Source organism: Medicago sativa, chromosome 5 (assembly GCF_051527215.1).
Source record: "Medicago sativa cultivar Bolivia chromosome 5, Bolivia_mono, whole genome shotgun sequence".
NCBI classification, from domain to species: Eukaryota; Viridiplantae; Streptophyta; class Magnoliopsida; order Fabales; family Fabaceae; genus Medicago; species Medicago sativa.
The window spans coordinates 65,965,712-65,989,951 of record NC_140753.1 but is presented as its reverse complement, the minus strand read 5'-3'; the positions used below and the strand labels follow the sequence as shown (position 1 = coordinate 65,989,951).

Below are 24,240 nucleotides of genomic sequence, written 5' to 3'. Positions count from 1 at the left end.
ATCAAAAAAAATATATTGAGATTCTGGTTGTTTAAATTGTGATTTTTCAACAAAAAAAATCATTGTTGCTGCCACACTCTAGTCCTTTTAAATTTTGTGAGCTAATTGTTCTTATCTCACATTTTTTTTTCTGTTTCTATTTCTCTTGTCTTTGTGAATTTTGTTTTTTTTTCCTGTTATTTTAATTGTTTTGTTTCCTTTTGGTTGTTTAGTGTGTGTTTGTCATTTTGAAATTTAGTTTCTTGTGTTGATTGATTTTGGTTTCTTTAAAGAACTAAAAGAGCAAATTGAGTGAAAATGAGTGAAGAGTTTAATCCACAAAATAAACTGCTGTTAGATGCTCTCATGACTCGTATGACAGCAATGATGAGAGAAGAGACTCAAGCCATTCATGAGAAAATTGAGAACTTAGAACAGGCCCAACAAAATGGGGCAGTGATAAATAATGGAGGACCTAGGCATGATGATAATAGGCTGAGTGGTATCAAAATCAAAGTACCATCTTTCATTGGGAAAAGTGACCCTGAGGCATACTTAGAGTGGGAAACGAAAATTGAACAGATTTTTACTTGTAACAATTATACTGATGTTCAAAAAGTGCAGGTTGCTTCCATTGAATTTACAGAATATGCATTGGTGTGGTGGGATCAATTAGTGAAAGAAAGAAGGAGGTCCAATGAACCATCCATAGAAACGTGGGAAGAGATGAAGAGGCTCATGAGAAGAAGGTTTGTGCCGTCCTATTACCGTAGAGATTTGCACAACAGGTTACAAAGTCTCAAGCAAGGCAACAAAAGTGTAGATGAGTACTATAAGGAGATGGAGGTTGCAAAAATCAGAGCCAATGTAGAGGAAGAAGATGAAGCAACCATGGCGAGGTTCCTTAATGGCTTAAACCGTGACATAAGTGACATAGTGGAGCTGCATCACTATGTACAATTGGAGGATTTGGTACATCAAGCTATTAAGGTTGAACAGCAACTCAAGAGAAAGAGCCAAATGAGAAAGAGCACTACAAATTTTAATTCTACAAATTGGAAGAGTAGTGTTAAAAAGGAGGGTGCATCATCATCATCATTTAAAGAGGCCACGGTTGAAAACAAAGGTAAAATTGTTTCAACCAATCCTTCTCAAGTTGTTTCAACTAACAAGGTTGTTAAATGTTACAAGTGCCAAGGCCTAGGCCATATAGCTTCTCAATGTCCAACAAGGAGAACTATGCTTGTGGAGGTGGTTGAGGAAGGTTACAATGAGGAGTTTGAAGGATATGAAGAGGATTGTAAAGAGGAGGATGAAGAAATACCAAGTGGAGAATTTTTCATGATTAGGAGGATGTTGGGGAACCAAGCCAAGGAGGAAGAAACAAATCAAAGGGAAAACCTTTTTCATACAAGATGTCTTGTGCAAGGAAAGGTATGCTCTCTAATTATTGATGGAGGTAGTTATACTAATGTTGCTAGTACACGCTTGGTGTCTAAAATGGAGTTAGAAACAAAACCTCACATTAGGCCTTACAAACTTCAATGGCTTAGTGAAAATGTAGAAATGCTTGTTGACAAACAAGTAGAGGTTTGTTTTAAAATTGGGAAGTATGAAGATGTTGTGTTGTGTGATGTAGTACCAATGGAGGCGTGTCATTTGCTGTTAGGGAGACCTTGGCAATTTGATAGAAGTGTCCATCATGATGGTCGTACCAATAAGTACTCTTTTGTGCATTTTGGCCAAAAGATCACTCTTGCACCATTAAGTCCTAGTGATGTTAGAGAAGATCAAAAGAAAATGAAAGAAAAATATGAACAAGAAAAAGAAAAAGAAAGAAAAGAAAAAGAAAAGAATGAAAAAAAAGAAGAAAAGAATGAAAAAAGAATGAAAAAAAAGAAGAAAAGAATGAAAAAAAAGAATACAATGAAAGTCTAATGGCAAAAAAAGGAGAGATAAAAGATGCCATTGCTACTAAACAGCCCCTATATTTGGTATTTTGCAAAGAGGTGGCCTTGTTGAATAACACTCCTAACACTCAAGATTTGCCGAGTTGTGTTGAATTTCTTTTGCAGGAATTTGAGGACTTGTTTCCTAAGGAGATACCAAATGGTTTACCCCCTATACGAGGTATTGAACATCACATTGACCTCGTTCCAGGAGCATCCTTGCCTAATAGGCCAGGCTACCGAAGCAATCCACAACAAACTCAAGAGATTCAAAAACAAGTTGCTGAATTGGTAAGTAAAGGATGGGTAAGAGAAAGTTTAAGTCCATGTGTTGTTCCTGTTATTTTAGTCCCCAAAAAAGATGGTAGTTGGATAATGTGTACTGATTGTAGGGCTATTAATAACATTACCATCAAATATAGACATCCAATCCCTAGGTTAGATGACTTACTTGATGAATTGTTTGGTGCATGCTTATTTTCGAAAATTGATTTGAAAAGTGGGTATCATCAAATAAGAATTAGGAAGGGGGATGAATGGAAAACTGCTTTTAAAACAAAATATGGTTTGTATGAGTGGTTGGTTATGCCTTTTGGTTTAACTAATGCACCTAGTACATTCATGAGATTAATGACCCATGTTTTGAGAGAATTTTTGGGAAAATTTGTTGTTGTCTATTTTGATGATATCTTGATCTATAGCAAAAATTTGGAGGATCATTGTTGTCACTTAAGGTCTGTTTTGCATGTGCTAAGACAAGAAAATTTGTATGCAAATTTGGAAAAATGTGTCTTTTGCACCGATCATGTGATTTTCTTAGGATTTGTTATAAGCTCTAAAGGTGTCCATGTTGATGAAGAGAAGGTTAAAACAATACAAGAATGGCCAGCACCCAAAAATGTAAGTGAGGTAAGAAGTTTTCATGGCTTAGCTAGTTTCTATAGGAGGTTTGTAAAGGATTTTAGTACCTTGGTTGCACCTCTTAATGAAATTGTCAAAAAAGAAGTTGGTTTTAAATGGGGTGAGAAACAAGAGCAAGCCTTTGCTGCCCTAAAAGAAAAACTCACCCAAGCACCAATACTTGCATTACCAAATTTTTCTAAATCTTTTCAAATTGAATGTGATGCTTCCAATGTTGGAATCGGTGCTGTTTTGATGCAAGAAGGTCATCCAATTGCTTATTTTAGTGAGAAAATAAAAGGGGCTGCCCTAAATTACTCCACTTATGATAAGGAATTGTATGCCTTAGTTAGGGCATTGCAAACTTGGCAACATTACCTACTGCCCAAAGAATTTGTCATTCATAGTGATCATGAATCTTTGAAACATTTAAAAGGGCAAGGTAAGTTGAACAAGAGACATGCCAAATGGGTTGAATTTCTTGAACAAATTCCATATGTGATTAAGCACAAGAAAGGCAAAGCTAATGTGGTTGCGGATGCACTTTCAAGAAGGTATGTTTTACTTTCTACTCTTGAAACAAAAGTTTTTGGTCTTGAGCATATTAAAGAGTTGTATGAAAGTGATCTTGAATTTTCTTCAAAGTTTTTAGCTTGTGAGCATGCTGCCCTCAATGGATATTTTAGGCACAATGGTTACTTATTTAAAGAAAAAAGACTATGTGTGCCCAAAAGTTCCATTAGAGAATTACTTGTGAAGGAGGCGCATGAGGGAGGGTTAATGGGGCATTTTGGGGTTTCTAAAACTCTAGAATTTTTGCAAGAACACTTTTATTGGCCTCATATGAAAATTGATGTTCAAAAATTTTGTGAAAGATGCATTGTGTGTAAAAAGGAAAAATCAAAAGTTATGCCTCATGGTTTGTATACTCCTTTGCCTGTGCCTGAATTTCCTTGGATTGACATTTCCATGGACTTTGTTTTGGGGCTTCCTAGAACAAAGAATGGAAAAGATTCTATTTTTGTTGTTGTGGACAGGTTTTCAAAGATGGCACATTTTATCCCATGCAAAAAAGTGGATGATGCTTGCCATGTTGCTGATTTATTCTTTAAGGAAGTTGTGCGCCTTCATGGCTTACCAAGAAGCATTGTCTCAGATCGTGACACCAAGTTCTTAAGCCATTTTTGGAGGACCTTGTGGGGTAAGGTGGGAACAAAGCTACTATTTTCCACTACTTGTCATCCCCAAATAGATGGGCAAACTGAGGTAGTGAATAGAACTCTTTCAACTCTCCTTAGGGCTGTTCTTAAAAAGAATTTAAAAATGTGGGAGGAATGGTTGCCTCATGTAGAGTTTGCTTACAATAGGGCTGTCCATAGCACTACACAACATTCACCCTTTGAGATTGTGTATGGTTTTAATCCTTTAACACCTCTTGATTTGTTACCATTGCCTAACACATCTCTTTTGAAGCATAAAGATGGAAAAGCTAAAGCTGAATTTGTGAGAAAATTACATGAGCAAGTAAAATGGCAAATTGAAAAGAAAAATGAAAGTTATGCAAAAAATGCCAACAAAGGGAGAAAGAAGGTTGTGTTTGAACCCGGAGATTTGGTTTGGGTACATATGAGAAAGGAAAGGTTTCCATCACAAAGGAAGTCGAAACTTCAACCTAGAGGAGATGGACCTTTTCAAGTACTCTCTAGGATCAATGACAATGCCTACAAGATAGAGCTTCCCGGTGAGTATGGGGTAAGTGCTACTTTCAATGTCTCTGATTTGTCTCCTTTTGATGCAGGTGATGACGAGTTCAATTCGAGGTCGAATTCTTTTCAAGAGGGAGGGAATGATGAGGACATAGGCCATCAAGACATAGGTGATGCAATCCAAAGCTTAGGAGGTCCTATGACAAGGGCACGTGCAAGAAGAGTCAATGAGGCTCTAAACCAATTCATTACCAAGTCACTAAAAGGCCAGGAACAAGTGCAAGGAAATGAACCAAAGTTTATACGTCTCATCCAAATACATGACCAAGACGTGACACATGGGCTTGCTGCCCCATTTTGATGCTTTTATTTGAATTATGATGTAATAAAAGTGTAAGGGACTAATTTTGGTCCAAAAACACTAAAGTTTGAATTTTCTTTGTGTTAAATCCATTTTAAAGCCTCCAAAGCTTTAAATGGCATGTTTTTTTTGTTTGGTGTGTTTCTTTTATGGAAAATAAAGGCTGAATCAAGAGAGTCAAAATATGATAAAAGAAGAGCAAGAAGTGGGCGTACAAGAGGAGAGAGGGAGCTGCCAAATATGGGAATAAATGATTGCCACTACTATTGCTATTCAATATGGTATTCAATTCTGAAACTTTCCTTTCAGCTCTAACTTCTCCAATTCTGAAACTCCTCTAATCAACAATCATCATCAATGGCAGCCCATGAGTTATTCTCCATTTTGTAACTTTTCTTGTAATTATTCAGCCTCCAAATAATAATGGCTAAAGTCTTTTTATTTTCTAGGAGTTACATTATGCTTAAATCAGAATCAAAATGCCATTCCTATATAAGGGGGGCGTGTAACTCACATGAAAAATAGAGAATTTTGCTAAATTTTTACACTTTGTGTAATTTGAGAGTATTTGCTCTTAGGTTCTGGATTGGACCATTATCTGATCTTATCAAGAAACCACGTTTCTTGTGGCGATCATACACTAGGCAATCATATTCCTTGGATTGGGAATTTGAGTGTCTCCATCTTCTATCTCTTTTCCATCATTCTGAGTCTTGTTATCTCTAAAGCGTCACTTTCTGTCCAGTCCACATTTTTCACGAAAATCCATCAAATTTTCATTAAATTTCGTCATCCATAAAAATCACAAGTTCATATTATCATTCAAACAACCAAGAATTGAAAGTGATCAAACAATGAGTGAAATCATTGAATCTCATGGGAAAAGATTCGGAAAAATATTAGAAATTAAGGATTATTTTTTAAGGTTAATTTCTTGTAACACTTGTATCTCTTTGTTACAAACTCTTTGATGGTGGATTGCAGAGATATCTCTTTTATAGAAATGGATGAAATTTGGGTCATGTTGAGTGAACATATATAATTAAGTTTTTCCTTCTTCTCCTTTGTTTGTGTTTTGTTTGATCACATTAATTTTTTTGTGTGAGTTTTAATCGAACTCACAACATTTGTCATCCGTAATATTTTGTGTAGGTTTCAATCCTCTTGTCCACGGCCAACCAACAAAAGGACTTTTTTATTTGTATCATTTCATTCTTATTTCGAAAATACAGAGAATAAAAAAAATTAGGGACAAAAATAGAGAATATTTCTATCCAACACAACTCTTTGAAGTCGATAATACTTTTTTGTTCACTTTATTTTTTTAGGGAACTTATTTTTTCACTTTTTTTTCCATTTGATTTCTTTTTGTTCAAGTTTTTCCATTTGACTTAACTTACATGGATCAAGAAAATACACAAAAACAGAGACAGTGTATTTTTGTCAATTTTATATATCCATTCAACATTTTAATATTAGTTTAATTTGTATATACGAATAATGTAAAACTAGTTTACACATGCATTCAATCAAGTCATTCTATTACACTATATTCTTAGGTTAATTTCTAAAACACCTCTACAAATATATATTTGTTGTGATTTTATGGGATGCATGTGCAAATTAAAGAGTTTTCATAGAAATTAATCTCATTTTTTAAAGGAACATAGAAATTATCTCATGTTATTATAAAAATGTTTAATAGATTTTATTTTTTGTTGTGGTTAAAAAATATTAACAACCGCTTTGGTTAAAACATAGATTTTTGTATAAAAAAGTGAGTCAATCTAGATAAGTTTTAATGGGATATGCATAAAAGTATAAAAATATGGGTAGGAAGGAGAGAAGTATGGTTGTTATCGTGTACGTAGAGGAAAGGGGCAAAATGTTCGAGTAGGATTCCACATGAGAAATGTCACATATGAATCCAAAACCCCAAAAACTATACATTTAATACATGTGATACTAATGCAATAATATATTTGAGTGAAAAAAAGTACAATAATATATGCAATATACTAATTACATGCGACACCAGATAAGTGAATCTTTTAAATATGATGTTATGAGTTTGATCTCTGACATATATTCGAAAAACCAAAATCGGCTCAAGGGTCAAGCTACCCAAATATAGGTTTTAGGCCTCAAAATTTTCGGCCTCTAACATATCTCTTATGTTTAAAGTGATAGGTCTCTTAAATGAATTTATGTACCTCGAATAATTAGTCTCTAACTTTCGTTTGCGATACCTTAAACAACAAAATCACATGATACTAATGTGTAACGTGGCTATTGGGGAACAGTAATTGGTAAGTGACCGGCCACAAGGTTTTGGAGAGGTAGGAACCGAAACACCAAAGGAGCTTGCAAAACGTTGGTGTACCTAAATAAGAAGGTTCAACTCAACGACTCCACTACTAATTTTTTGGATTCCAAACAAAGAAAAACGGACTTCTTCTTCAACTTCCTTTCTTGTCCTTTTACGTTAGGTATTTTTGTGGATAAGATTCATGTGCTGCTTCCTTTCCACCATCTTCCCTACTTTTCCCATTTCATTTATTAATTCAATTCAATTTTACCGTCAACATATTCTATTCAATTCAATTCATTTTTTTTATTATAAATAAATACACATATTCAAGAATGTCCTTTTGTTGCCCCCTCAAAGCTACTTCTTGTTTATTGGAATAGTTTTTTTTTTTTTTTTGGTTCAATAGCCTAGTGGCTAGATTACACTTTTTTTTTTGGTTCAATAGCCTAGTGGCTAGATCACACACTTTTTAAAGTGTGGAGAAGTAGGGAATCCGGGGTTCGAACCCCGGCCCCTGCAAACATTGTCCCTGGTAGCTACCAACTGAGCTACACTTACGGGACGTAATTATTTTCTTTTAAATGTTGATAAATGAGTACAAGTGTTGTTTATAAACTATATTTAATCTCCATTTTCAAGTAGTATATATCTTTTTGGTGTACCAAATTATAGTCCCTCAAACAAGGTTAAAGAGCTAAAAGGTCAGTCGGTCTTTGTGCATAACTTAAACTCTATAAACACTATCAAGTCGATATAATGATTGAGATTTATGAAAGATTTAGAATGAAGCGTATATTCATAGAAATGATTCAAGACTTGTTGAACAAATGATTTTGGATCTGAGTCAATCCTAAAGTTATTTTCAAACACGATAATATATGATAAAGTTAGAGTTCAATGTCGATTCACTTTTAGTCCGTATAAAATAATTTTACACCAACATTCAATAAAACTCATAATATTGATGGTGAACATATTTTAATTTTATGATGCATTTGATTTTTTTTTCATACAATATTGACCTTACGTATTTTAATTTTTTGATCCATATCCCAATATTTTTCTTTTAAGAAAAAAATAGTGCACCCATATTTTACGTTTGAAATTCAAATTAAAAATCATGCAACATCCCACACGCCGTAATTTTCAAATTCCTCGTTCTTCATTTTGTGCTTTTGTCTGATTCCTTCCCAGTCCACACGTCTTTTTTCTCCTAAAAAAGAATTCTAATTTTTTTCTCTTTCACATCCATATCCACATAGAATTATAAATACCCTTTTTCTCTCCCTTGCCTTCTTCAAACCAGCACAACTTCAACAATTCAATTCATTCTTTCATTTCATTCACAAACTATACAATATTTACATACACTATCTTTTCTCTACCTTTTCCAAGATGGTTGATTTAGAATGGAAATCAAAGATGCTAAACTCAAACATAGCCCCTAAATCACCAAAACTCTCTTTACCCACTTTCCATCTTCCTCTTCCACTTACACCAAACGACATCACAACAGCTTCATCCACACTTTGCACAACATATGACAACTATCTCCACCTCCCTCATCTCCAAACCTTTTGGCACTCATCAACTTTCCCCAAATGGGCCAACGAGCCCATCATAAAACCCGCTTTAACCGCTCTTGAAATCACTTTTCGTCTCATAACAACCGTCTTATCCGACCCAAGACCTTACATCAATAAACGTGAGTGGACTCGACGTTTCGAGTCCCTCGCAAAATCCCAAATCCACGTCATCGCATTATTCTGCGATGACGAGGAACAAAACACTGATACATGTGGCAAAGCTCCGATACTTGAGCTCAGGAAAATATACCAAGACCAATTCAGAAGCTATAGCGAACAAAGCTTGCTACCAAAACTAGCCACGTGGCAGAAATCGAAACAAATAGCACAGAGGTTATTTTCCACCGTGGAATCTGAAATGATGACGTGTAATTACACGCTTGGTTTAGGAGAACAAAATTTTAACGGTAAACCGATTCTCCGTTACGACGACGTTTGCAAACCGAATTTCATCCATTCATTAGAAACGACACCGTTTGATCATATCGGAAACCACGAGAACAGAATTCTACACGCGACACACCAGATTTTCGAATCATGGACACGCGCCGCGCGTGTGTTACTAGAGCGCGTGAATGATTCCATAGATAACAAAACATTCGAGAAAGCCGCGAGTGAGATTTACGCGGTGGAGCGAATCTGGAAGATTCTAACGGAAATTGAAGATTTACACATGATGATGGATCCAGAAGATTTTCTGAAACTGAAGAAGCAATTAGGTTTAGGAACAAGAACGATGAATGAAAAGAACGAAAATCACGAAACGGTACCGTTTTGTTTCCGTTCAAAAGAGTTTGTTACGATAACAAAAATGTGTAGAGATTTGAAACAAAAGGTGCCGGAGATTTTGGAAGTTGAAGTTGACCCCACAGGTGGGCCAGGGGTAATGGAAGAAGCAATGAAGGTTTATTCAGAGAAGAAAGAGTTTGAGAAGGTTCATTTGTTGCAAGGGTTGCAAGGGATTGAGATAGAGATGAAGAGATTTTTTTATGGTTATAAACAAGTTTTGGTTGTTATGATGGGAAGTAGCGAGATGAATTTGGAATGTTTGAATAGGATTTTTCTTGAACCTACTTGGTTTCCTAGTTTGGATGCTGCTAAGACTTTTCTTGGGTATTATTGGGAAAATAGTGAGAATAGTAGAAATACTTGGTGAGTCACTTGAGATTATGTTTGATATTAGGATGTATACTTAGAAACATACATGTTTGAAAAAAAACACTATTCTTTCCTTTTTTATGTGGATTAAATTTTGTATTAGGTGTACCAAAAAATATTGCAATAGATTGTTGTGACATGTAACAATCTTTGTATGTAAGATATTTATTGTTTTGGAGCATAGTTTTACAATCTTTGCAATGTCGCCTATAAAACAATTGCATTGATCATTGCCAATAGGATGATCCATTGTGGAGTGGACGGTGTGATGATTGATGAGTGTTAACCAATCATATTTTGTGCATGATGATATAATAATTTTTGCAACATAATACAGTTAAAACTCTATAAATTAATAATGTCAGGACCGAAGAAATTTATTAATTTAGAGAGTTATTAATTTATCGATAAATTAATAATTATTAATTTAAAGAGTTTTTAAGTAATTATATTGTACATACCAAACAAAAAGGCAGCGAACCTTGAGACTCAACGTAAATTAGTAACTAATGTGCTCATATGCATTGGAAATCAATAATGACTTTTGAGGTACACTAAATGTAAACAAGAGGAACAAATGTGTTCAATGTATTCTTAATATATTTTATCGAGTTTTTCAATTTTTTACACTGCCCCAAGTCGGGACCGGACAAATTTATTATTTTAGAGAGTTTATTAATTTACCGAGTATTAAATTAAAGAGTTTTTACTATAGTTAATCAAGAGGTTATGAGATTGAAGAGGGTAAATAAGTTATTCACATGGAGATTGATTTTGAAAAGGTATTTGATCTATAGGATAAGATGGATGTTTGTAGAGGTTATGGACACAACTGTTAAGTTGAGATTACTATCATTGAATTGTGATATCTACAAGATTTGTCAAAATTGTTAAAAAGAAATGAGTTTACTGAATGGACTCGTCGTAATAATCAGAATTATATCAGTTTTAAGTTGATTTGACTATAATTTTAGTAAATTCGAAAATGAAGCCGACTTTACTCTCGTGGACTTGTAGCAAACTCCTAAGAGTATACATTAATTTACTGCTCAAGAATGGAGACTGCTATTTAGGATTGTGAAATAAATGCATTTTTTAGCATCAAGATATGAGAGGATAAGAACGAATTTGGAGCAGAGATATTCATCCATACATGCATGCTCTGACCTTCTAATAGTTAAACCATGTGTGATTGTATTGGTTACTCATAGAGAATCAATGGGTATTAAAAATGAAATAGTGTGGGCTTGTCATCAATGAAGGGAATGCAGCACAGCTTAATTCAAATTAACCAATCACACACTCTTTTCATGAAGTTTTCTATTTTTACGAAATCTTTTTCATGAAGTTATTTGTTGCAATGAAGAAAATTTTCCATTTTAATTTTGGGTCACTTTGATACGGTTTTTCGTAAAAACAAAAATAGTCACATCTAGGAGTTATCATCTATTTATTACAATAATTTTTTTTTAAATTTAAATTTTAAAATTCTAAAAACTTGATCAAATGAGAATATGTTTTGAATAACTCCTCTAAAAAGATTACTTTTGATAAATGATTTTAAAAATAAAACATTTTCATCATGGTTAAAAACATAAAATAGCTTGTTGCTTCATAATCTATTGGTGTATAAAAAAGTTTTTTCATTTGTACCAAAATGATATATTTTTTTTTATAATGTTGAATTCTAGCAAATTCGAGGTGATGTAAATTTATTTGATGAAAAGGCATGATATTTTACTAGAAGGAAGACTTGGCGAATAAAAATTTATTTTTTGTGAATTAGATAATCTTATACGTACAATTGCATAGACTAATCACTTACGTTAGGTAAACCACAGTCCTATAATTTAATGGGTTAATTTAAGGAGCCTTAATTTAATTGGGGAAAAGAAAAAAATCATCGGATACATATACTAGTCCCTAGTCAAATATGGCAGGATAATGCTTTTGGAATGGACAATTTCCCTGCACTCTAGAGAGCATAGTTTTTCTATTTTGACGGATATAGACTCTAGAGGAAATTCAAATATAGCTTGGTCGACAAATTAAATATGCAGTGTATGAATTTTCAACGGTCCTTCTAAGTTTTTCCTTTTTATGAATTATATATTCAAAAATAGTAGATGGATACTTTTTTATTTTTTTAAGAAATGAAAAGAACTACTCTCTAACATAAATGTGCAAAGAAAAGTAGAACAAAATACAACAAAGTATCTTGAATAAATACAAAAAAGACAGTCAACTAATGTTCAAACAAACAAGAGGTTGTTGTCACCACATTGATTGACAGTCTCTTTTTGGGATTACTCTCAGCTCCTAACAAAAAAGACAATCAACCAAAGCTCAACAGAAGTGGCGAGGTTTGTGATCCCTCCATTGTTGGGAGCTGAGAGTAATCACTATTCCGTTGAGTCAGCCTCACGCGGTATCCTTTTGTCTAGGATCAACAAGAATTTGTCTTTCACTCAGGCCTCATTGATCAACTCTCAACTTGGACAAGACAAGCCAAAAATTGCAGCTTCATCCCCAACCTAATAAAACTAGAACCATGTTCCCCCACTATAATGCCCTGGCTCGAGTTACAAGTTGGAGCTACCAAACTTGTCATACTTTGATTATTTGTAAATAAGAATCATTTTTTTTTATAGCGACTAAATTGATTCTCATTTATTTTATTTTATTTTATTTTATTGAAATGAAAATTGCATCGAAGAATGATTCCTCAACTTCTAGTTGCTTAACTCTCCCTTTGCTCTATCTCAATTGTCTTTCTCCAAAATTCTCTCAAAAACGAATTCAGAGCTTTATTTATATATGAAGGTAAGTGAAATTTTGCTAAGCTAATTGGTAATCGCTTAGAGAAATGGTCTTTCTTCACCATAATGTAAATCCAATTGTTTTTCTCAGGGTCACTAAATTGTCATAACAGTGAATTTATCAACTTTCTAAGCTAATTTTCCCTGCTTTACTTCCCAATTCATTGCCTTCAATTTGCCAAGTCATTTGTAGCTTGTTAGCGAATATGCATTAAGTTCTAAATCTTCAATATTGGGCTCAATGTTCCTATCTAACTCTTTCATTCTTTAGTGTGTTTTCTTCAAACCCTATTAAAACAAGAAGATATGGAAAAGGGTAATGTTAACCGGTGTCCTGGGCCATTGGTTAAGAAAGCAAATGTAGTAAGTATTGCATTGGAACATGTGTTGTCAACTACTCAAAAACATAAAAAGTGTTATTTTCATTTTAAAATTTCCTTTTTTAGGTTCCTTAACCAGTGCCCCGAGGGCACCGGTTAACATGACCCTATGGAAAAGTACATATTGTCATACATAAAAATTGTCTTACCATAGGTCATTTCATTAGAGTAATGGTCAAATTAACATGATTATAGACCTATAGAAAGTTAATTTGATTATAGATTTAAATTGAACTTTCTTCCAATTAAAAGAAAGGTCAAACTTTTGTTGGCCAATGGATTGTCTAACAAAAGTTAACTAGAAATGTCTTACTATAAGTCAATTATGCGAGTAATGGTCAAATTAAGATGATTATAGACCTACACAAAGTTAAATTGATTTAAAAAACCTTAAAATTGAGTTTACATACAATTAGAAGAAATGCCAAATTATCTACCCAAAAAAAAAAAGAAGAAGAAATATCAAATTTTGTTGACCAAATATTGGACTATCTAACCATAGTTAAGTATGATTGTTAAGAAAAAAAATTACTATAGGTCTTTTGATTAGAGTAATGGTCAAATGATTATAGAAAAAATCAAACATTTGTTGACCAATGAATTATCTAATTATGGTTAACTATTAGTTCAAGTTACTGAGTGCCTAGAAAAGTATATAATGAACATTTATCGACTCTCCCAAACTTAAAACTTAGTTTTTCCTAAAAATAAAAGTCTTACAAAAATAATTTAAAACATGGTTCAAACTAGGCATGGCAATGGGGCGGGGTGGGGACGGGTTTTACATTCCCCATCCCCATACCCGATTCTCATATACTTACCCGTTACCCTACCCATACCCAACGGGGATGAGAAATTGAACCCCATCCCCGTCCCCGACGGGTTCGGGTATCCCCGCCCCATCCCCGTCCCCGCATTGAATAATTTTTTTTTAATAAAAAATAGAATTTTTTTTGCAACCCCTAGAGAAATATTGCAATGCATTATCCAACAATGTGTCACTTTAGCATTTGTTAGACCGATTGATTTAGTTGCTCCTTTAAACATCAATGGTAGTTTTTGTAACACGACAATTATCAAACAAAATAACATGGCATATCAACATTAAGTAATTTTCTTCATTCGGGACGGGTTTGGGTATGGGTTCGGGGTGGGTACCTATATACCCGTTACCCGTCCCATACCCGTGTTTTGAAATCGGGGAAAACTCAAACCCATACCCAAACCCAGTCAAAACGGGGAAAACCCGTCAAATTGGGTTTGGTTCGGGTGGGTAACCACGGGTATGGGTTTTGTTGACATGCCTAGTTCAAACATCACTAATGCACAATAGACATTTAAGATTTGTATGCAATCAAACACTTCAATTTTTCAATCCTTTTCAAGCTTGCAAAGTTCATAAAATTAAATTAAATTAAATTCAAAGAATTCTTGTGATATCAATGAATCAAATATTCTAATGAAACAATTGTTAAATCAAAGTTTGATGTTCTAAAATTCCAATCAAAAGTTAAAAACTCATGATCAATTCCTTAGAAACAATGTTTCATTTAATTCGTGCAATGAATTCACAACAAATTAGTTTTGATAGTCATCTGTGCATATATCACAAAATATGTAATGTAGTATAGACTTCGAAGAATCATTGTTTTTCTAGGTACGTAAAAGTCTAAGGTTAAGAATCGTTCCTTTTTCTCGCACTCAACCTTCTTGGTGATTTTTTTTTTGTTTCACTTGACATTTTTTTCTTTTCTTTTCCACTTTTACTATTAAGCCTAAACTTTTATGATCAAGGCATCTGTTTCTTAACTTTGATCATATCCATGAATTACACACATAGTAACTAGCAGAGATTAAATCAAAATCAACCGTGTAAACACGATACTGACTCACAATTTATATAACATGAGATACACAAAATTCTTATAGGGGTACTCTAACTTATAAAAGATATTACATTTTAAATTAATTGTAAGAAACATAAAAGGTTACCCCATCAATCAGAATAATATAGTCCTAAGTACCTCTTCCATTCTATCTATGAACCATCCCCAGACATAGTTTTGATTAAGTTGGCTACCTCACCTTTGAAGATTATTTTGTTCCACATGTTCCATAAGCACCAAATAACAACATGCCAAATAATATAAATTTCCTTCTTTGAAATATTTGCATTAAGTAGAGAGTTAAAGTGTAAGAAGTGGTGATGACATTGTAAGACTCCATTGCAACACCCAACAATTTATAAATTTCACACCAGGCCATATAAGAAAATGAGCAAGACAGGAAAATATGATTTACTTCCTCCTCCACATTGAAACACAATACACAAGAAGACATATCAGGGTCTAAAAGACACTTAGGCTTTGTTTGGGAGTTTGGAGGGGAGGGGAGGGGAGGGTTTTGGAAAAAAGGAAGGAGCAAGTGGAAGAAATAGAAGACATTGGGAAGAGAGGGCTTTGGAGGTTAATTTTTTACTCATAATAAAAAATCCCCCTCATTTGGGGGAACTCAAAAATTGCATTGGGGGAGGGTTTTGGGGGGTTATGGAGGGTTATATGAATTTTTCAAATTCAATCTATGTTGTTATAATATTCTTGAAATTAAAAGTATATTAATCATAAGTATTAGTTTATCATTCTCTAAAAACTGTTCTTTCAAAAAAAATTGAATTTTTTGTCCATTTTTCTATATATTTCCAACCCCCCAAAACCCTCTCCTCCCTTCCCCTCCAAACTCCCAAACAAAACCTTAGGGTCTTTTGAACAAAAAGTTGAAAAGGGAAAATCTTGTGCGCGTTATAAAAGATAAATGACATAAATGAGGCGCAGATAAATGACTAAATTGTTATAATATATAAGATAAAGGATAGTTGATGAATTTTTTTCGTATGTTCAAAATGTGAGTAATGGATATGGGTATAAGTACTAAGATACCCTAAAAGTACGAGTACGAGAGTATTGGTGTTGCTACTCCCACGGTTACGTGTATCTTCTTTAACTGTGGGTATGAGGACAAGCATGCACCATGACACCCTTCTCAGATCCTTTTTTTTGGAATGGTAAAATATATTAATAAAAAGATAAACCAAGATACATATACAAATGATTACGATTCGCAGAAAGACCACATCTCGAAATCGAAAAAAAGAAAAAACAACACCAGAGGAAAAAGAAAACACCGACGTCCAAAAATGAGATAGGAGAAGCACTCCACTCCCGCAAAAAGGCAAACAAGAAACCCCCCTCGCGGGAGATGAACCACCCTTCTCCGACCCTATTCATTGTAATTTCTATTTTGGACTTTGGTATATTAATCATCTTCTAAGCAAACTAATCACATAAATAATATGATTAAAAAATTATAACAATAAAAAATAAAATACCACAGTTTTGTTAACAAAAAACTGACATGCGTACATATGTCAAAAAAAGCTGTTAATAAGTTAGTCGACGTATATGCAATGGACATTTGGGGATTTGTTAAAACTTATGACAAAACTTAGATACAATTTTTTAGGTGCTTTTCCTATAATTTTTGCCTAAAAATACACATTTTTCTAGATATAATAAACTTTAAGAAAATCATGGATTTGATAAAATTGTGGTAAATTTAGTTATAAACCATACAAAAAACACCTAAGAAATTTATAACTCTTGGGGTTATACTCTTTCAATTTAATGAAGTATTCCATGGTTATTATTATGTTTACTTAACACCTATGAAGCACCTTCTTTCTTCTCTCTTTTTCAAACCTTAACCGTCACCATTTTTCTTCTTCTTATCTACCGAAAATGGGTGATTTACGATAATTTTTGACCCAAAATCACCTCTCCGAATTGTTTTTCCTTCTTTTTTAGTCAAATAAGTGATTTTTTTATATATTTTCAGTCTTCTTTCGTTTGTTTTTGTGATTTTGTCGTCTTTGCACGACTCTGTTTTTTTTTATTTACCGTCTTTGTTCAGTGTGATTGTTGATTTCCCGTCTTTGTGCGTGTTTATTTGATTCCGGTTGAAAGGCTAGCTTTGAGCAAGCACAGATTCAGTCAATGACTTTGGCGTTGTCAACGATTCAGATATGGCGACATGGTTATTCTGGTGTTAGCCTCTAATTTTGACAGACTCATTTAATATGGTCAACATTTGTTTGACCTTTAACTTTGCAGGAATCGAAGGCTTTCTCATTTCAAGTTGAGGATTTCGACAGGATGGCAAGCCTGGCACACATAGTCAGAAGTTTGACAAAGCAAGGCTGGAAGCGTGATCGCGTCGAAGTAGAGCAATTAAGGCGGGAAAGACATGATTTCAAGTTCAAGAGTGGTTCCATTAGTGGAAACGTGGGACAAGCGGTTGTCTGGAGGAAGTGCTAATCATGGGGTTAGTGGTTCGCCAATTAGGTTCTTAGTATAAATAAGTGTTTCCAAGTCGGAAAATGGGTCGAAAATCTTTTATAAAATTCTAAAACACTCAACCTACCAGCATCTAGGGAAACGAGTTATACAGAATGTATGTAAACTGATTTGTAGACCACCTTTATTTTTAATGCAATGCATTTTACCTTTCCTTTAAGTTTATGCGGTTAAACTTTTACCCTTTCCTTTAAGTTATATGAAATGCGTTAATTTAATCCATATAATATATAAAATTTCTCTATTTAGTCCATAAAATCTAGAAGAGATTAAATTTAAAGATTTTATAAATTTATTACTTATTATATTTAGGGTTAATAGGTCTTTACCCCATTGTAATATAGGTCATTTCTGGTTTTCCCCCTGTAATTTTTTTTTTTTTTTGATTTACCCCCTGTAAACAAAAATTGTTTTGATTTACCCCCTCGTAGGCCAAACAAAAACCAATTTTATTTTATTTTTCAAGAAATTTTCGTTTTTGTTTGGCCTATTAGGCGGGTAAATCAAAACAAATTTTTTTTATAGGGGTAAATCAAAATAAAAACTTTACAGGGTGGAAAACAGGAAATGACTTATATATTACAAGGGAGATAAAGACCTATTAACGCTGTAGTTTAAGTACTAAATTGAAGATATAGTGATAGTTTAGAGGATTCAACTATAATATCTTATTCTTTAATGAATGATAATTATAAAAGAGATGTTATATATAAAAAATAATAATAAAGAGATAAATTGGTGTTATATATAAAAAAAAAAAAAAAAAATTAAGAGATAAATTGGTGTATTTCCTAATTTGTGAATAAAGTTAATGATTCTATAACACAAACCCGTGGTACTTGAGTTTGAGACCAAAGAAACATTACATCTCCACAACTTTTGATGAAAACCAACATAACAAAGACAACTAAAAACCAAAAAACAGTTATTCCGAACCATCCTCTCCATTGATACGAGACTCATGCAAATCCTTTTCAACAACCTCTATGGTCTTACCAAATAGCTTAATAGAACCATGATTAACTTTTTTGGTGTTGAGGTTGTGGGTACCTTCAACAAAACCATTGTCATTATCATTCAAAGAGTTGGAAGAAGTTGAGGCAGAAAAAAGATTAGGTATGGTTCCCTTCATGCTATCAAGAAAAGCATCATAATTCAACGACGATGGGTTTAAGAAATTGAACTCTATCTCTGGAATGGAGGGTCTCTCTATGTTAGTTGATAAGGCAGAACCCTGAGCAATTCTAAGCTTTTTTTGTGGGGGGAATTGTAGAGGCAGTGCTGGAGTGTGGGAAATAAGTTCAATCTGCCAAGGACTTACTTGACTTGGATTTTGAGAGACTTCAGATTCATCCCAGTTAACCTATGATATTAAGATGAAAAGTGGTAAGGATGATAAATAGTCTCTATAGCAAAAAATTAAAAAATTGAAAAAATAATATAAGGATGATAAATACTCAAATAAATATAAGAATGTTGTAGTGGATGAGTCATTATAAAATACTCATGTTATCTTAAATTATAAGTCATTTTAAGAAAAAATTTGTCGCAAAATATAAGTTGTTTTATAATATATCAATAAAGCATCAAATGTTATTTTTCCTATTATGCACATAAATTAATTATCTTTTTAATTTGTGTGAACTTTTTAAAGTGATTTATACTCCAATTTTAGGACACCATGTAGGTGTGAAATTATCTTTTTCTGATATACTTTTCCTACAATAAGACCGATCGAGTACTAAGTTTTAGGACGTGCAAAAGTAGTACTAACAACACCTTAGTACATATAAGCAAGCAAAAAGCCAGGTAGGTTTATGAAAAACCTTTGATGTCAATAGAAAAGGTTAATGTCTCTGAGTCAATGGATGTGTGCAGTATGCCATCTTTTTGGACAGCATGCTCCAATGTGTACAACTTTATAGTTACGTACAGATGAAAGAGATGGTACAAGCCCTATATTTAAGGGGTTGAAGATGGAAGAAACACAAGATAATAGGTGTAAATTAAAGGGTCGAGGGGTTCAGCTGCATCCCTTAGATATAAGTCGATTCCGACTCTAGTCTTATGTATACACATCGTTCATTTCTAATTTTTTGGTTGAGAAAATTCTTGTATAATTTTCCTTAATAATAATATCTAATAAACATTTAATCACTCTAATACAACACCTCTAAAAAATTGTTTAGATGGGTCTCACCAATAAATTTAAACATTTTAAATGTTATGAAACCCACTGTGAGAGAGTCATTGATTGAGCACTCTTTCTTTGTTAGAATAAACAAAAATTTGCCCTAGTCATAATTTTACAAATAATGTTATCACATTGGAACTCATCCTATACTAGTTGCAAAGCTACTAATTTAATGAAACCATGCATCGTCTAATTATGGAAAGTTATCTATCAACTTCATCTGTAATAACATTTATGGAACAAAAATATATACTACATATAACATTATATGCATGTGAAATAATATAACACCAAAACAAGAAATCATACCTGAAGCATGCGCCATGGATGATGAGAAGGATCAGATAAAGCAGATACTGTCCCTTGAAAAATTGAGCTTCTCTTTGAAGATTCATCAGTCTTCAAACAAAGTTTAACTCTCATTCCAGATTGCCAATTAATTTGCATTGCTTTCTTTACAACTTCAGCTTCCACCACAAAATTACACCAATGACTAGCCGTCGGATAATAAATAACTTCAAAAGTCATGTCCTTATCCGCCAATTCTGCTGCCTCCATAACGGATTTTTCCGTTATCTTAGCAGCAGCACTTAACTTGTGCCTGCGGATTCCGATGAAGATCTCATCTTTATCTTTATCTTTAGAATTTTTTATTAAAACGAGGGAATCGCCGCCAATAATTTTCTCTGTGTCAACGAACTTACTCCAGTTAGTGGTGATTAGGTGTCGCTTGGGAGACCCACGGTAGGTGTGGCGAAAGTTCCAAACAAAATTGTGGATGTCCTTGACCGGAAGTACCTGAGACGGCATTTGGGATTGTAGGTCAAGTGGCGGGAATATCAATTTCGCGCATTCAGAAGGTACGGAGAATGCACCACCGTTATTAGCATCAGACGGGGTGAGAGTCTTGCCAGAAAAAACAAGCCCATCACCACCTTGTTCGTCTTCATGAACCTCCTGAGGAGCTTCGTGAAAACCATTGGTGATGGGAGTTAGAAGCAGTTTTGCAAAGACTTCATCGGTTTGAAGATCAGCTAAGAGATCAACGTGGGAGACGACGCAGGGAATGATGGGACGGTAACCATTGATAAGGGAGAGTGTCTCGGTGTTAGGGGAAGGGCATGCATGTTCCAAGTGACCTAGTGGAAAGTAAAAAACTTGAGAATTTAGTTTCGGAATTTTGACCGATGGTCCGGCCAAGCACTGCCAGATTTTTCGATCAACACGGGTGGGTTTCTGAGGATCCATGGGGGAAGCGATAAAGCTATCGGAAGAGAAGAAAGAATTTGTTAGAGAGCGCCAGAAAATATGATTAGGGTTTTTCAAACAAGTATAAATAAGCGATTAAATATAGGAGCTAAGTTTGTTTTTTGAAAGAAAGATCGGTGCATAGTTTGTTATTATCTTTATTTTTTTAGGACTCAATATTTGCTTACATGACTGAAATCGGATCAGTTAGTTACAAGTCAACATAAAAGAAGTCATCTTGTCAAAAAAAAAAAAAAAACATAAAAGAAATCATTTATTTTTTTCTCTACAACGCAAAGTCAATTTTTTTCCTTGATGGACAGTCAATTTCTTAAAGTATTTAACTATTTTTCATGATATTTTTTCATATAATAAAGGTATTCACAATTTTTTCATGGATATCAAAGTATTCTACTTGTCAAAAAAAAATCAAAGTATTCTCATTCATCTTGGTCTTATTATTATCTTACTAACGTTTATGTATGCACTGACACTGTTATATAAACAAAAATAAAAGATTATGGGTTGATTTTTTAATTATACTAATTATATCCTTAAACAAATCATTTTATAATTTCTAGCGAAAAGACGGGCACTAACGTCTTTTCGTTCTTTTGATTGCGTTAACATTTAAAAATTATAAATGTGTTTTTTTTTATGAAATTTTGATTTTGATTAAAAATAAAAATGTTTGTTGTTTTCAAGTTATAACAAACCAAACGAGTCCTCGTGAGCTTAGCTCAGTTGGTATGGACAATGCATAATATATGCAAGGTCCGGGGTTCGAACCCCGGCCACCACAAAAAAAACCAAACTAAGCATGATTATTTATTTCAACGTCAACGACAATATAACAAAAATATATAATATAAATTCTGATTTTTTTAATGACACCAGCAACAATCTTTATTATAGAAAAAGTTGTTTAAGGGTATAATTGAGATAATAAAAAAAGCAAGTATAGATATACTCATCTAGTTTGTTACATTTTTTAAATGATAAAGAAAAAAACTAGACATATATATACTCATATCATGTTTGTTACACTTTTTTTGTTACATTTGTTACACTTTTATTAAATTGTAAAGTGGGGAAAATTCTGTTCCTGTATCTTGGTTTGTCGATTGGAGGAGATCCTCGTAAGTTAGCATTTTGGGAACCCGTGATAAATACTATTAAAACTAGATTGGCGGGGTGGCAAAGTCGCTTCTTATCCATCGGGGGCCGTTTAATTCTTCTCAAATTTGTCTTGACCTCGCTTCCTGTCTATGCTCTTTCCTTTTTTAAAGCTCCGTCAGGTATCATTTCTCTCATTGAATATATTTTTAATACATTTTTTTGGGGAGGGTGTGAGTCTAACAGGAAAATTTCATGGATTGCTTGGAGCTCTATTTGTTTAAAAAAGGAGGATGGTGGTTTGGGGGTGAGGCAGTTGACGGAATTCAATACCGTTTTGTTAGGCAAGTGGTGTTGGAGGATGTTGGTAGAGAGAGACGGTTTGTGGTATATGGTTTTAGTGGCGAGATATGGTGAGGAGGCAGGGAGTTGGGGGCCGGAGTGTTTCATCGTGGTGGAGAGAGGTAGCGAAGATTAAGGATGGAGTGGGCGAGACTAATGGGGGCTGGTTTGCAGAGAGGGTATCGAAAGTTCTAGGGGATGGGAAAAATACCTTCTTTTGGTTGGATAAATGGGTAGGAGATGTTCCCTTGTGTAGGAGGTTTGCTCGCTTATTTGAACTTACAACAAATAAGCTTATCACAGTGGCGGATATGTATGCCCTTGGTTGGGAGGATGGTGGTGCGGCGTGGAGTTGGAGGAGATGTTTGTGGGTGTGGGAGGAGGAGTTGGTAGAGGAGTGTAGGATTTTATTGACTAATGATGTTGTACAGTTGAATGTTTCTGACAAGTGGCAATGGGAGCCGGACAAACATGTCGGTTACACAGTAAGAGACGCCTATCATGCTCTAACATACATGGCAGTCCCCACTCTCGACGAGACAGCAAACCTGGTATGGCATCAGCAGGTTCCCTTGAAAGTTTCCATTGTTGTGTGGCGGTTGCTGAAAGACTCCGCCATAAGATCTAAAGACTCCGCCGCCACTTCAAAACCAAAGACTCCGCCGCCACTTCATTGTAAAACCACACAATAGCGAAAGTTGGCCAACACCGAAAGTTGTAAAACCACACAATAGCGAAAGTTTCACGAACGATGTATTCATACATTTTTGGCTTCTCTCTATTTAATTTATACCTTTCCAAAGCAACCAACTCACTTCTCAAAATTGAAGCACAACCAATTCACTTCCATTGTGTGTGTCTTTGTCTATCCCTCACCATCGTGTGCGTCTTTCATCGATCACGCCACGCCAGGCATGCGTAGCTTTCATTTGTCGTCCTTCATCATCATTGTTTGTTTGTCTTCGCTGTCGTCGTCGTTCCTTTATCATCACGTTGTTGCCTTGGATAATTTTCTTAAAAAATTTAATTGATTTGTGTATGCTGTGCTTTACGTTCCATAATTAGTTAATTACACATGCAAGATCAAGCAAGGATGTTTGCTATTGATTTTCTGGTTTTTTTGCTAGTTACTTGATTGCACAGTCTTCAACTCATGTTTGTCCCTGGAAGTATTTTAATTTTCGGACTGCTATTACCAAAGTGGTTGTGTCATAAAAACGAAATGAGTATGTCTGAATGAAGAGTTGTAGGGATACGAGTCACCAGCAAAGAACTTGTGATAAGTGGTGGGAGTCTCTTTTAGAGTCTTCGGTCTTATGAAATCACGGTTGTTCGTAAAAAAAATGGATCCAAGACTGGTCGTGAAAAATTCGGGATAGATGTTTTCGCTATAAATAGCACTACTAAAAAGAATAAAAACAAATTAAAATTAAAATAACCCTTATTATTAAGTTATAATTGTTCAAATTACCAAAAAGAATTATTATTAGGAGTCTATTTTTAATATTAGAGCGTGAACTCTAAATTTAATTGAATCGACACTCATCATAAGTGAACAAAGAAATGAATGATCAATAACATAAATAAAAAAGAATGATATCTTATCCAATTAATTATCAATAACATGAAGGAAAAGAATGAACAAAGAAGTGAGAGTTGTTCATACACAACATCCACATTAAAAGTACACACATCTCTATCAACAAGAAGGAAAATAAGCAAAAATGTAATTTTAATCAACAATTTAAGAAATTTCAAAACTCATTCAAACCCGGAGCAGTT

General features: G+C 34.1%; 2 protein-coding genes and 1 pseudogene across 3 annotated transcripts; 2 read left to right on the top strand and 1 right to left on the bottom strand.

Annotated features, from left to right (window-relative positions):
* The first annotated feature begins 297 nt into the window (after positions 1–297).
* Positions 298–4,919, top strand: LOC146924114 (uncharacterized). The gene is made up of 5 exons (XM_085711828.1): positions 298–1,674; positions 2,055–2,301; positions 2,749–3,382; positions 3,515–4,282; positions 4,439–4,919. Exons 1-5 carry the CDS (start codon positions 298–300, stop codon positions 4,893–4,895), a joined length of 3,483 nt encoding a protein of 1,160 aa, XP_085567954.1. The 3' UTR covers positions 4,896–4,919.
* A 3,537-nt stretch (positions 4,920–8,456) lies between these two features.
* On the top strand, positions 8,457–10,094 carry LOC146924113 (nematode resistance protein-like HSPRO2 pseudogene; annotated as a pseudogene). The gene has a single exon (XR_015010034.1). The product of XR_015010034.1 is annotated as a nematode resistance protein-like HSPRO2 pseudogene (transcript).
* Positions 10,095–18,326: 8,232 nt separating this feature from the next.
* LOC146924112 (auxin response factor 17-like) lies at positions 18,327–21,010 on the bottom strand. The gene is made up of 2 exons (XM_085710928.1): positions 20,062–21,010; positions 18,327–18,921 (listed from the first exon to the last, which is right to left on the bottom strand). The coding sequence occupies exons 1-2, from the start codon at positions 20,998–21,000 to the stop codon at positions 18,484–18,486; spliced, it is 1,377 nt and encodes a 458-aa protein (XP_085567054.1). The 5' UTR covers positions 21,001–21,010; the 3' UTR covers positions 18,327–18,483.
* Between the last annotated feature and the right edge of the window lie 3,230 nt (positions 21,011–24,240).